The following is a 15,300-nucleotide window of genomic DNA, read 5'->3' as shown; positions in this document are numbered from 1 at the left end:
AGCTCTGATACCATGTTAATTTTAGCATGTTCTATGCTTAGAGCAATTTATTTCAATTTTCACAGTTAGCTCAATATCTTTTCCAGATTAGCAATCACATCAGCATTAAAGTAAACTGCAGATAGAACATAAACATAAATCGCAGAAGACAAGCCAAGACAAGATGACACAAGATGTCGTGCTAGCCAGGGACAAACCCCAATGTGGGGAACCCTTGATCAATTCTTCTTATATGTTCTTCAATAGTTCAGTAGAGAGAGAGAGATAGTACGTTTACAACAGAAGTCAACACTTTGACTTATCTAGATAAGAGCATAGATCATCTCTAAGAAGATGATACATGAGATCAGTTGAAGGCATGTTGCTTCAACTGATTCTCCAAGGTGACTCCTTCACCTATCGTTGTGTTGCATTTCGTCATCATGCTGCACCCATCATCACTATGTTGCATCTCATCATGCTTCATTAATCATGATTGTACCATCACTGTACTACATTATGTGCCATACTGACCTATGTGCTGGCTGCATCTTGCTTGCTTGTTATCCCTAGCTGCTTGTTGTCCCTAGCATGCTTGTTGTCCTTTGCATGCTTGCTATTGCATGCTAGCTATCCCTTGCATGCTAGCTGTAACATTGCATGCTTGGTATATTTGCTACTAAGTACCATACAACTATCCCAATGTTAGTTAGTTGTCCCTTGCATGCTTCTCTTCTTCGGAGATAGATGCTCTAGCTGTTCCGGCAGTTTCGGCAATTTCTGCTATTTCTGGTAGTTCCGGCAGTTCTGGCGATTTTGGCTATTCTCGGCAGTTCTCGCAGTTCTGGCTTTTTCCGGCAGTTCCGGCTTCTGCCCTTTGCATCAACTTTCTCGGCTGCTTCGGCAGTTCCGGTTGTTCTCGACAGTTCCGGTTATTCTTGACAGTTCCGGCAATTCCGTCTATTCTCGGCAGTTTCTGCAGTTCCGACAATTCCGTCTATTCCTGGCAGTTTCGGCGGTTCCCGCAATTCCAGCTATTCCCGGCAGTTCCGACAGTTCTGGCTTTTCCCGGTAGTGCCGACAATTCCCGGCAGTTCTGGCAGTTTCGGCTATTCCGGCAGTTCTGACAATTCCGGCTATTCCCCGCAGTTCTGACAATTCCGACAGTTCCTGGCAGTTCCGGCTTTTTCCGACAATTCCAGCAGTTCTCGGCAGTTCCGACAGTTCCGGCTTTTCCCAGTAGTTCTGGCAGTTCCTGGCAGTTCCGGCAGTTCCCGGCAGTTCCCAACGGTTCCGGCAATTCCGGCTATTCCCAACAGTTCCGGCTTCTGCCCTCTGGATTAGGGCAGCGTTATCCCTTAGAATCTTTCCTCCTACTAAAACCCAAAGACAAGTAGGGAGGAAGAGATCCCAAGTGTGTTGAAATGACTTGAAGGCCACCTCTATTTATACTAAAACGTTGAGCACAAGTGGGGTTTATTTGGTAGTTGGCCGACCTTGACGAATTGTCCCATAAGACAAATAAATTCATATCTCCATGAATACTTATGGGAATCGGATGATCTTTAGATCAATCCTACACCTCTCGATGAGAGGGATCCAAGAAAAATATAAGCTTCCATTAATAAGATGACCCACATGGAGTTTGGCCCTAGTTGCCAATTTTAACACTTATCAAAGGGCTTCCTGGGCTTAAGGATCCTTCTGAAGAAATGGATTCTATGTAATCCTTGTGGAATTTGAGTTGTAGAGTTGTGGGACCACAAAGAACCCAAGTGGGCCCAGATTAGGTTATGGGTATGGAGTTGATCAATCAAGGAAAGGCTTGACTTAATTAAAGAAGAGAATAGGATCAAAGGAATAATCTTCTTTTGAGATTTGAATGCAATGATCCAAGTGAGGACACTAACCCAAATCAACCTAGGGTAAGAATTGGTCTTATTTCTAGGGCTCGCTATATCTTGGGATTCCACCGTCAGATTTTCTTGAAACTTGGAGGACCTCTAGAGATAAGCCCAATGTAGTATTTGACCAAAAATTTAGGTGTTTGGATGGATAGAATGGAATTTTATTGATGCCCTAGATGACCTATTAGGGTTAGGCCTAGAAGGAGAGGAAAAATGTGAGAAAAATAATCTTTTAAGTGACCACTGGTGGTTGGATCAATGCCTTGCCTTTGGGAGATATGGAGTCAAGGTGAGTAGACTATACCCAATCAAGGAGACCTCTAGGCAACTTTGCGGCAATTAGGGCATGAGAGCAGCGACCAGAAGATTTTATACTTCGTTGTACAAGAATTGATGACTTATCAAGGTGTATGCAATGAAAATTAACTTCTAGGAACATTCATTTTTATACATGACACATGCAACATATGCAACACTACAATACATCTAAAATTCCACAATTTTCGCATAAATTAGAGGCAATTTCTGACCTAGATAGCGAAAATCCCATCAACATTCATGTGACAAGATAAAAGTAAAAAATAGACATGAAAAGATCACTTACATGTACAATGAGTATATCCAATCATCAAATCAAGACAAATTTGAAGCTCCAAGATCAAGAGAATAGTATCCAAACATCAAAATTCATCCATGAAACCAAAATCGTCCTCCAAAAGGGAATGCAAAATTCTCACAAGAGCTACTAATCCCAAACAAGTGATGATGAGAGGAATGAATGAGCCTCTCATCAATTTATATCCTCTCTAAAGAGTTTGATTTGCCTAATTAGGCCTAATTAAGCCCCAAATAATAAAATAATGTGCAATAATAACATCCCTTGGTGACAAGCCCACCAAGATAGCTTAATAGCATAAAAAGAAGTCTCTCGAGGGGGTAGAATAATCAACATAATGAGTCATTGAGCCATTTAGAAGGCCTAATGAAATCCAAAGTGTGCCATGGCAAGAAAATGGACTCCAAACATAGTGGACAAGGGGTTGGCCCCTTGATATCTAAGCAAGTCACATGTGGTGTCCCCAAGTGGGTGTGGGGGCACTATGACATCCTCATGGGTCTCCAAGTAGATCGATAATGCTTGTAAACCATCTGTAAGGGCTAGGATGATGACATAAGCCCTCCCTTTGTCTCTTGCAATGAGACACATCTTCATTTGGACCCTGGAACCTATACCAAGTGTGTGGTAAAAGTGTGGAGCCAATTGGGCATGGGAGTCCACATGAATCATCCTCATCCAAAAGGTGGAACATGAGCAATCACTGAATGGTGTTGGGGATCCATGAAGTACTCTCTACTATGGTGGAGGCCCATGGCTCTCAACGCTCACCCTACAAGTGTCCATGTGGCCCTCTAGAGGGCTTGGACATCGTGTAGGGAGACCAAACCCCAAATGGAGACCCACCTACAATCCTGCATAAGATCCATTGCATCCCCTTGCCCTTCAATACAAAAAATCATTAGAGTAATAAAGTAAAAGAGCTTACAAATCATGGAGTCAAGTGAAAAAGTCATGGTGGCATGCCCTTCCATAGTGGGCTTTGGCATGTATAGGTGCCTCCAAGCTTAATAAGGGGGTTAACCAAGGACTCTATTAGTTGGTTTCAACCTTTAAAGGGGGTGACATGTCCATGATACATCCATCAATGGGTAGGTGGCATGTGATATAGTGATGGAACAGAGTGGGGATCATGGGAAGGATCCAGGCCACATGTCATGGTACAAGGTTAGCTATAATGAGGGAAGCCCACACTTGGGTACATGAGTGAAGGAGGGAGAAAATCGTGGTACATGAGTTACCTCGATCTTTGTTTCTTCACCCTTCTTCATATGCCTTTTTCCTTTAATTGTTTTTTCTTCATAATTGCTTAAGGTTCCAGGGGATGAGAGCATGATGTGTAGGATATAGCAATAGCTACCCCCTTTTAAGGTGGGGAATTTCATTTCCCATTAGGCGTTGGGACAACCATGGGTTCCTTAATGTGGAGGGGGCTCATCTAGGGCCTGTTACCTACCACTTTGTGGGTGATATCCCCAGGAGAAAGTTTTCTCCATGATGAACCTCAGCTAACAGCCAGTAGCCCCTTGCAGCCTCCTACTAGCTTGTTGTGCCATTTCTTTGCCACCTGAGCCAACCACGTGGTCTCTCACCCACCTCTATTGATCATATGTTTGAAGGTGGGCCTTCCGAATCTAAAGGTATGTCTTGTCATTTGGTAATTGAGTATTGGGTTTACTTATCATGGATACTTCTGGGTATGGATTGATGGGGGGATTTGGCGGAAAGGGTGGGCTTAGTTTGTGCTCTTTTCCCCTTGATCTCTTTTGGATGTTACCCTTGGATCTTAGTCCCATGGGATGTCCTTTATTGACCATTTGGTTCTCGGGTGGTACTACTTGGTAAACCCCGGTTTTGGGTGTGTGGTCCCGCTCATTTATTGGCATATATTACTCCCTTTCCACTCACTATACCCCATTCATTATTTCTCCCACCTGGGTCCACATTTCCATTCTGGGTCCACATAGGGCCAACTCTCCTATCCCCTTGCCCCCACCTTGGGTCAGGCTTGGAATGATGCCCCGAAGGTTGAAGCAGTTAAAAGGAAAAGAAAAAAGCATAATTGGCCACATTTAACAGGAAATTGTACCACAAAATGCTAAAGATGGTTAGGACAAAATAATTAGCACGTGGGCAAATGCCAATACATGAGCTCTACCCTAATCCATGGTCATCACCTTGGTTCCATAGGCCCTAGATGAGCCTCCTTTATCATTTAGGAACCCATGGAGGGCAATGAACGTCCCTACCTAAAGGGGGGTAATCATTGCTATATCTTACACATCATGCTCTTGTCCTTTGAGCCCCGAGTAGTTAATTAAAGAAAATTCATAAAAGGAAAAAGACATATAAAGAAGGGTGGAAAAATCAAGGCCGGGGCACCTCATGTACCACAATTGCTCCCTCTTACACATTACATACCCAGGTGTGGGCTTCCCCTTATCTAGCTACCCCTATGCCCCAATATGTGGCCCAGGATTGCCCCTCTCATTCCCTACTCCATTCCACTTATTTATCACTTTCCACCCCCATTAGAGGGATGTACCTTGGACATACTATCCCCTTTAAGGGTTGAAACCACCTAATAAGGTACTTGGTTAACCCCCTTTGGAGCTTGGAGACACTAGCACATGCCAAAGCCCACTACGGAAGGGCATGCCATTATGAAGTGCCCACTTTGTTATCCATGGTTTGTAAACTCTTTTACACGATTATTTTAATGACTGGTTGTACTGGAAGCCTAGGGGACACATTGGATCTTATGCAAGATTACAGGTGGTTTCCATTTGGTTTTGGTCTCCCTATATGGGATCCTAACCTCCAGAGGTCTACATTGGCACATATAGGGTGTGCATAGAGAGCCATTGGCCTCCACAGTAGTAGAAAACACTCCACGGATCTTCATCAATGCTCAGAGTCTACTTTCGATCCACTTTTGGGATGATGGTGATATGCTTGGTACATTATGCCTAGTAGGGCCCCACAGGAGACCCACACTCTTGGCAGGTGTCCTAGGGCTTGTACGACGTCATGGAAGCATTCATTCCACTACTTAGACCCTTGCAGAGGATCTACAGGCATCTCCAATTCATATGGATACCCATGGGGTCATTTATGTGCCCTTAGACCCACTGCCAGACCAGGCAGTAACTCCTCAAAATTAATTCGTTATATTCATTCAGGTTGGTCTTTATTATATACATGAGGGAGAGACTGTTCATTTCATCTCCTGGTGACTCTTCATATTTTCCATTATTTATTTACATCAGTTACACTTATTCACCCAATCCTGACGATTAGGTGTCAACAGGGAGCACCAGAGGTCTACTACTTGGAGAACAAGGGGCCACCCCCTTATCCATCATATTCCGAGGAATTTATTCCTCAGTATGGCACTTCAGGACATTATTAGGCCTTTGGAGGGCCCCATGACATGTACATATTATTATTTGGCCCCTTGTGAGGCTTATTTTTCCACTTGTGAGCTAGTTTGGTGGGCTTGTCACCAATAGGGGTTTTATTTGCACATTATTTTATCATTAGGGCTAATGTAGGCCCATAGGCTAATTCAAACTCCTTAGGAGGCTATATATTGATGTTAGATACATTCATTTGGATCATCACTTGACTTGGGATCTCTCTAATCATAGAGAACTTCACATTTTTTCCTTGGAGGATATTTTTGGAGATGGATGAATTTTGATGTATGGATTTGGGCTATTTTTCTTGTCTTGGAGCTTTGTCTTGCAAACGAAATGTTAGTTGGATATACTCTATAACGTTGTAAGAAATTTTTAATGTTGTTATTCTTGTTGTTGCATACTGCTAAAATTAGGGCTAGTTGTTGCATAATTGAAATGTGGAATTAAGCATGTTTTAGCTAATTTAATGTATGGGCCAATGTTATATGAATGAAATGTCCTAGAGATTATTTGTCTCGATAAGCTTGCATCATTTTCTTTGAAGTATAAATGCTTGAAGGTCACTTTTCTTTTCTTTCTCTCAACATTGGATGACACTGACTTTCCAAGCCTCCTTGATCAAGAAACCAAGTTCTTACTCATCATCATCCTTGACTCCATATCCCCAAGTGAATTAGGCACTGATCCCTAAAAAGGGTGGTCATCTCCTTCACCTTTTTCACCTTTTACCACTTTTTCCCAGGTCTAGCCCTTAAAGGTCACCTAGGGCATCAATTTCCCGGAATTGACCCAAGGAAAAACTTCAATCTCCTACAGGCTACTGTGCTGGTGGGTCCCCTCCCTCTCCTCCAAATTTGAGGCAATTCTAACGGTGGAATCTCTGGGAATCCAAAGCCCTAGCTCTAGGATCGAATTTTGCCTAGGCATCCCCAAGGCTAGACCTCAACAAGATCAATTCAACATTTTGAAGTAAATATTCTTGTTTGGTCCTTTCCTTTCACCTTGTCCAGGATAGGAACATCATTGGTTGCTGCATTCCATCCTCGAGCCTGGGCTGGGTCCATTTGGCCCCGTGTGGTCCTACTTCCCAATAAAGATTATTTGTCAAGGACCATTTGGGAATCCAAGTTTCCTAAGGATTATAGTGATTGAGAACCTCGTCTATAAGCCTATTCCTTCTCCCTCAACCCTCAAATCCTCAACCCTTACCCTTGAAGGACCAAGTCCCTTGCTTAAAGAGCAAGCAAGTTCCACTCTTCACTCCATCCTTGGGAAAGGGTTTCCAGGGTCACTTTCCACCTATCCATTGACATATACTTTACAAGTGATCACTACACTACTGGGAGTCCTCCCATCTGTGAAAGTCTGTAACGAGCAGGGAGAGCTGTGGTGACAGTGGGATAAGCCTCCATTGTTGCCCTTAACCTAGCAGTTTCCCTCTTAGGAACCCCTTTTAGGTCCCTTGATGGTTTGAGTGGTAACGGGGCCCATAGGAACTAGGGCAATGGCCATAAATAAGGGGTAGAGCTAATGTTGGCTTTTGCCCACGTGCTAAATTTGTATGTCCCGACCATATTTTGTATTTTGTGGTACATTTCCCGTTGAGAGTGGCCAAATTGTGTTTTTTCTTTTCTTTTTAGCTGCATCAGCCTCTGGGGCATTGTTTCAGGCCCGACCTAGAGTGTGGACAAGGGGAGGGTGAGCCTAACCCTATGTGGATCTGGATGGGAAAAGTGATGAATGGGGTTAAAATGAGTGGAGGGGAGTGATGTATATGGAGTTGGGAAATGAAACCATGTAACCAAAATCGGGATTTCCCATGTGCCAGCCCTAAAGTTAGTGGCCAGTAAAGGAGATTCCACGAGACTAGGATATAAGGCTAACCACCAAATCAGGCAGAGGAGACAAGAGTACAAACCTAGCCCACTCTTTCCGCTAAATCACCCCACCAATCCATCTCCAAAACTATCCATGATAAGTAAGCAAAATCACTCAACTACACAATAAAAATCCATACCTTCGGGGTCGGGAGGCCCACCTTCAAACATATGATCATAACAGATGGGCGAGGGACCACATGGTTGGCTCAGGTGGCATAGACAATGGCACATCCAGCATCTAGTGGCTGCTAGTTGTCGGCTGAGGAATACCTAGGAGAAATTTTCTCCTTTGCATACTACCCACAGGTAGTGGGTAAGAGCCCCCCCACCCACTTGGGGACAACACATGTGACTTGCTTGGATTTCAAGGGGCCAACCCCTTATTCAATATGTTTGGAGTCTATTCTCTCACCTTGGCACACTTTGGACTGTACTAGGCCTTCTCAATGGCCCAACAACTCATTATGTTTACTATGCCCTCTTGAGAGGCTTATATTTCTATTTCAGAGATATCTTGGTGGGCTTGTCACCAAGTCATGTCATTATTGAACATTATTTTATTATTTGGGGCATTATTAGGCTAATTAGGCTATTTGAACCCCCTTATGGATTGTATAAATAGATGACAGGCTCATTTATTTCTCTCATCACACATTGGATTGGACTATCTCTTCTTGAGAATTTCAGTTAGCCTCTTTGATGGAAGAATTGGAAGTATAATGCATTTTGATGTTTGGAAAAGCTTATCTTTTATCTTGGAGCTTAAATTTTTTTGCACATTGATGATTAGAGGATTTTCGCTATACTTGTGTCATTTTCATGTTTTAATTTACATATATTGTCACTTGTGTAATGTATGAATGATTTCTCTCATGAAGTTGGTGTGGCTGCCTTTAAGAAATGCAAATTTGTCAAAAATTGTCTTTGTGGAGGCTTTTCATGTGTTTCACGTTCAAGTATGATGAATAAATGTCCTAGAGGTATATGATTGTCATTATTACCTTGATAAGTCATCAATTGCAACACCAACAAAGTATAAACTTTCCTAGTAACCTAGTTGTTGCTTCTAGGCCATGCGAAGTTGCTAGGAGACTCCTTGATTGGGTATAAGTTATCTCTAAACATTGGATTACATTGACTCCATTCTCCCAATAGGCTAGGCAGTGCTCTAGTTCGAAGTGATCACCAAACGAATATCTTTTACACCTTTTCCTCTTTCCCAAGCCCTAACCTAGAAGGCCATCTAGGGCATCACACAAATTTCATTGTAGCCATAAAAAAATGATATAAATTGGTCTAGAGCTGCATTGGTGAGTCCTTTAGAGGTCCACCAAATTTGAGGCTATTCCGACGGTGGAATCTCGAAATATCCCAAGCATTTCCCTAGTTTGCTTTTGGTTAGAGGCTTCATTAAGGATCATTGCATACACATTTCAAGAGAAATCTAATTCCTTTGATCCTATTCTCTTCCATAAACAGGGCAAGCTCCTCTAGTGTTGATCAACCCCACATCCTTGACCTGGTTTGGGTTGCTTTGGGTCTCTGTGGTCCCATAACTTGTAAATAAAATTCTACAAAAATCACATAGAAGCCACTTCTCCTCAAGGATTCTTAGGTCTTGGGCACATCTTGTCAAAGGATATTCTCCAAACCTAGGCTTAGGTATCCCCTTAGCCCTTCCTAGAAAGCCTATCACCTTGCTTCCAAAGCAAGTAAGCCATTTAATTGAGTCTCTCTTGTGAACAAGCTTTAGGAATCACTCCTTATCCGATCACTGATCTATTCATCATTGTGATTCCTCTCATACTAGGACTCCTCCCATCAGTGAAAGTCCGTAAAGAGAAGGGAACCTTAGCTAAGGTGAGAGTGAGCTATCGCTCCATTGTTGCCCCTTGACCTAGTAGTTTCTCTATAGGATCCCCTCCTAGGAACCTTGCTAGTTTGGGCGGTAACAGGTCCAACCCCTTTGTAAGCCATTAGTTGAGGCATGTTTAGTGATTTCTTTTAACATAACATAACATAAGTTAATTTCTAGAATTTCCCCATTTTAAATCATGGGGGAACAACCTTAACCCTTGTACATGTGTCACATCCTAGGACAAGGAGTATTTCCTAAGTCCCTAGGTAAAAGGTAGGTATTGTTATGAATAATTATGGAAAGGAGTAGGAGACAACTTCACGTGATGACCCTCAATGTCATAGAAGATGCTGTACTTGTCTTATAATTTTGTTAACTAGCTTTCAAGAGCTAGGGTTTCATATGGAATCCTTTAAGAGGGAGCTTTAGCATTGAGTTGCCTTTTCTCAACATTATTTGTCTCTAACCCTTTTATTTGTATCTTTCTTTATTTGTTCACTTTCATTGAACAAGCGCCCTTTTTCTTTTAGATATTCATAGACAAGCATGGGACTAGGGGCATTAGCCTCGTAGGGAGGAGGCATAGCCCAATTTTTACATATTTTGCTTTTCGCTTCCATTAGGTCTCCACCCCTAGTCTTTTATTTGACTTAGGCTTTCTTAGTTAGAAGTTTTTTGGGTCATAACAATTGGCAAGTCAAACATGAATAGGATTATCTTTTTTATGGATGGAATGGCATGTAATGGGAACAATGGAAAGTGTTAAGTATGGTTAAGACGTGGAATTCACTACCTAAACCAGTTTCCTAGTAGTACAATGTAATCCAAGAAATGGTGACACTTCTAAAGGATAATTATGCCCCCTAGGGTATGATGAGGCAAATAATAAAATTGTAAATGTTATGACATGTTTTAGATCTCATTTCATTGTTTATTATCTAACACTTTCTCAACTAACTCAAAAGTTATATTACCACAAATAAGTTTCAAAGCAATGCATGGAATATTAAGTAGAACATAATGTACCGTCCACAAGTGCATTTGTTATCGAAGGTGTGAGGGAGTGGATTTGATATGCCATGGATGAGCTAGCACAATTACATATTTAAAGGGAAAATCGAGATAGCTGTCGAGTTTGGAGAATGTGAGCAAGAGAGCTCTTGCAATCAGCAACACAACACCCTTGTGAGGGTGCCTCTGGAAGTAGATACCCATTGTGGGGCAACAAGGAACTTTGACTATTTTGATACAAAGATCTTATGTCCTTGTAATGTTTTTATTGAGGCTACAGGAAAACAAATCCCACCTCCTAAACATTCTCATTAGGATAACAGCTTCAAGGTCTGGACAGCCTAATGGATGTTTCTATGATTCATCGCTGGGTTCTTCACTACTAGTTTGAAAGTTCAACCTAAAATGGTAGGAGAGATAGTTCATTGGTCTCAATCATAGGAGAGTCCCATGTCTTAAGATAACACTTTGCACTAAACTATTGGAGACTTGTAGTGGTTGCATGTGATGAGTAGATGTCTTGTTCCACAGTGACACTGTTTAAGTGGTATTGCTTATATAGTGTTCATTTTGTTGCTAGTTTCACTTGATTGTAGGATTATACTAGAATGGACATACCTTATGCACTCTCTTGTTCTGTTTATCTATGTGGAAACTCCTTTATCCATTGAATGTTTTCGATCACTTGAGGACACTGATGTGTTCTTTTACTTCTTTTCTCTCTGTCCAGGTTCATCAAAGAAAGAAAACAGAGGGACTCAACAGAAATAGTGGTTGCAACAAAATTTGCAGCTCTACCATGGAGACTGGGTAGAGGCAGTGTCATATCTGCCCTCAAAGACTCATTAAACCGTCTAGGTCTTTCTTCAGTAGATGTCTATCAACTCCATTGGTAATGTTTATATTCTTTTTGGCAGAGCTTGAGATTGCTTTATCTTCTCATGTGAATGCATTGTTTTAGGAACATAATTAGCATCATGTTCATTATGTGCAGGCCAGGAATTTGGGGAAATGAAGGTTAGTAAAGTAAACAACCTTTATTTCTTATAGTTTAGAGTGAGAAATATTTTAGAAGTGCTTGTTTACATCTTGATTATTATCAATGTTGCTCAAATCCTGGTAAATGCTGGCATATTTAGTCAACAAAGCAACAGCAAAAGAAAAAATTCTATTGATTATATAACTTGCAGGATACATTGATGGTCTTGGAGATGCTGTTGAGAAAGGTCTTGTTAAGGCTGTTGGAGTATCAAATTACAATGGTAATACTGCAGAACTGGTCCTGGACTGGATGTTTAAATACCACTGAGAGGCTTGTTTCTTCTAAGAACCTACACATTCTCACAGAGCTTATGAAATAGATAATATTGATGCTTTATTTCATATTTTATTCCTTTCATTTCTTATTTCTCTTTGGTTGACATTTAGATATTGGGGATTTTTGGCTTATATCAGAACAAAGACTCAGAAATGCATATGCTCAGTTACAGAAAAGAGGGATTCCACTAGCCTCAAATCAAGTAAACTACAGCTTAATATACAGAGCACCAGAGGAGAATGGAGTGAAGGCAGCATGTGATGAGCTAGGCATCACTCTGATTGCATATTCTCCAATTGGTCAAGGTCTGTCATCAACTTCTTCTTTATGGCTCTTATACTGTTTCTATACTCTGTAACTGCAGCCATTGGTAGCTAAATAATTAACAGCAGAATTGTCAGAAAAGCTCTATATAAACAACGTTTTACCCAACAGAATGACACTGGGTACTAATCAATGACTAAAGAAAATGGAAACCTAATAGATCGAGAAATTGACTTAATCTAAACACTAAATAGAATGCAGATGCTACATAAATGACAGATAGTCTTTGGATGAATTAGTGAATAAGGTATGCCAATTTAACTTGTGGAATACTCTCTAATTGGATTTCCTCACATACCAAGCATTACAGCAGAATTGTTAGAAGAGATCTATATAAACAATATTTTACCAAACAGAATGGCATTGGGTACTTGTTACCCACCAAAATGGGTAACCCTATATGAGAAAACGTTTTCTCCTCTCCTGGACAGCCAGCCAGCTAGCAGCCCTACACATTGCTCAGTGATGATGATATGCCACTTTCCTCTGCCATTTGCACTGGTCATGCACCTCTCACCATCCGGCATTCCTCTTGAATGGTGGGATATCACTTGGCAGGTACTTTAACCATCTTGCAATCAAATGCTTTTACTTAATGTTTTGAGCATTTTAACATGGCTAAAGTGGTGATATGGATGATTGACCTATCTTGATTGTAAATTTGTTCGCTTACCTTACTAGGGGGGTTTGTCTTTAGTCCTAGTCCAGTGGGACCTCCTTTAAGGCCTTAGTGTTATAGGAGGGGCATTACTTGGAATACTTGGATTGAAGTAGCGTGTCCATTACCATTCCATACATAATACCTTTCATGATTCCCTTGATACCACATCCATCCTTCAGGTTAATTGTCATTGGGGAATTGACACTCAAACATCCATGTCTTTGACTAGGGCCAAAAAAATTTGCCCTGGAGGTTGATGCAGCTACAAGAATGAAAAAGCATAAAATGGTCACAACAAAAGAAAAAGAAAAGTTAAAATGCAAATGATGGCTGGGACATAATTAGCGAGTGGGAAAAAGCCTAGCATGAACTCTACCCTCCTCATTAGTCATCACCTAGTTCCTAAGCACTTGATGCTCCATCTTATCATAAAGAACCATTGCATGTCCCAACCCTAATGAGCAAGAAATTGACTCATGTTAAGGGGTAAAGTAAATGCTATATCATAAAGAGTAATCTTTGATCTTTGAGCTATGCGCCATATAAAAACGTTATGAAAAAGAAGTAAAAGGTGCACCAGAGGGGTGGAAAAAGTAGGTTGAGGAAAGGAGTAACTCATGCCTCTATGATTGGTCCCTCCATTGCATCTATACACTCAAGATGTGGACCTCCATTAGTTGGTCCCCTAGCCATGGCACTTAGCCGTGAAGTCTTTCTTCTTCGTTGCCACCTATTGTCACTAAAACCTATGAATTGAAGGGTTGACCTTGGAAATGCCACCTTCGCTTAGGGGTTGGAAGCATCTAATAGGGTTGATTACCTAGCCACCTCTACAAAGGTGGAGAACACTTTTACGGGACTTGGTCTAGTTAGATATGTTGATTTGGGGTAGCATCAGATGTGCTCTAGCCACGAAAATTGGTGGAGAGGCTAAGGCACATGAGATAACCAATACTCAGAAAGGGTTTGAGCAGATTCTAAACAATTTGGGAAATATTAAAATAATTAATATTTTTAATGGAGTCCCTAAGTCTAAACTTAGGGAAAATAAAATATTAATGTGAATTAATATAAAGTTGTGTTAGAATGGTCCAAAAGACATGGATCAAGCCAGATCTAATCTTAGCCATTGATTAGGGACTTAATCTCGGTCGTTGATTTGTCAGCGATAAAAGTATAAGAGGAAGCTTGAGGGTCACTTGGAGAACACACCAAGAGATCAAGATTTCAACTTTCTGGGGCTGGGTTTGCTGAGAAAGTTGAGAGAGTGATCAGAGTTGCAGCTGAGGGGCAGTGAATACAGAAGCAGAGAGACAGAGATAGCACCGAGAGGATCAATGCAGTAGCCGGAGAGAGGGACGCAAAAGCAACCAAAGGTTCACGCAGAGCCAGCTAGGAGTTGTGCAATGCCTCAGAGGGCCAGCGTGGGTGACGCAGAGGGCCAGAGGGTTGACGTAACGCCTCCAGAGGTTGACGTAGGCCAAGCTGGAGTGACATTGGGCTAACGCTGGGCCAGAGAGAGGATGACGTTGGGGTTTCGTGGGGTAGGTTGGAGCTGTGGAGCTGCCAGAGTGTTTATCCGGGGTTTTAGCCAGAATATCTGCTTCCGAGTAGAGAGGTACTACTGCCGAGATTTTTCTCTGTTGGGTGAGCCGGATTTGGCACCCAGATTGTATTTTGAAACTGCTTAATAAATCAAACTCTCAGATAACTGCACAGGTTTTCCCGCATTGGGTTTTTCTAGGGACAATAGTCCAAAAACAACGGTGTCACTTGTGTGCTTGTTTCTATTTCCTTCAGTTGATGATCTGTAATGTGTTGAGCATGCATTTGTATTTATTTCGAGTATTTACATGGTAAATAACTTGTTAATTAACATAACAAGTAGGTAGGAATAAATCAGTAAAGTGCATGAAGGGTTTCTAACGTGTCAGACTTAGAAATTCCAACAAGATATTTGAAGGTGATCTTGGTTTGAAGTATTATTATGCCCTTAATAGTTATGTATGATCCACTTAGATATATCTATGGTTATTGTCTCTAATGAATGGTTTTTTTCACTAAAGTTTAAGATGGTTTTTCCAGGTGGTTTTGCATAGAGTAGTTGAGGCCTTGAGGGCACACTATTCCACTCCTATTCCACATGGTGCTTAGGTCGTACTACTCTTTCAGAGAGAATGATGACCTCGCATATGCAACATTGCCCTCCTACAATAGAGCATTCAACACTTTGATGATCTTGGTAGTTGAAGGACACCCCAGAGCACCCTCAAATGCCAGAAAGTTGAGCTCATTTTGCTTGGCATTGAGGATTCTTGATGATA

At 41.5% G+C, this 15,300-nt stretch overlaps 1 protein-coding gene across 1 annotated transcript in view; it reads left to right on the top strand.

Moving 5' to 3' along the window:
* LOC149238174 (NAD(P)-linked oxidoreductase superfamily protein) overlaps window positions 1–15,300 on the top strand; it is a 169,113-nt gene that overhangs the window by 80,205 nt on the left and 73,608 nt on the right. Inside the window, exons 4-7 of the mRNA XM_089372928.1 lie at window positions 11,404–11,565; window positions 11,668–11,690; window positions 11,864–11,935; window positions 12,129–12,296. Coding sequence (XP_089229054.1) covers window positions 11,404–11,565; window positions 11,668–11,690; window positions 11,864–11,935; window positions 12,129–12,296 — 425 coding nt within the window. The remainder of the gene's footprint in view (window positions 1–11,403; window positions 11,566–11,667; window positions 11,691–11,863; window positions 11,936–12,128; window positions 12,297–15,300) is intronic.

Source organism: Pinus tabuliformis, chromosome 8, assembly GCF_031772625.1.
Source record: "Pinus tabuliformis cultivar Carrire ecotype Pingquan chromosome 8, CPIR1, whole genome shotgun sequence".
Lineage (NCBI taxonomy): Eukaryota > Viridiplantae > Streptophyta > Pinopsida > Pinales > Pinaceae > Pinus > Pinus tabuliformis.
This window is presented reverse-complemented; position numbering and strand designations above follow the sequence as displayed.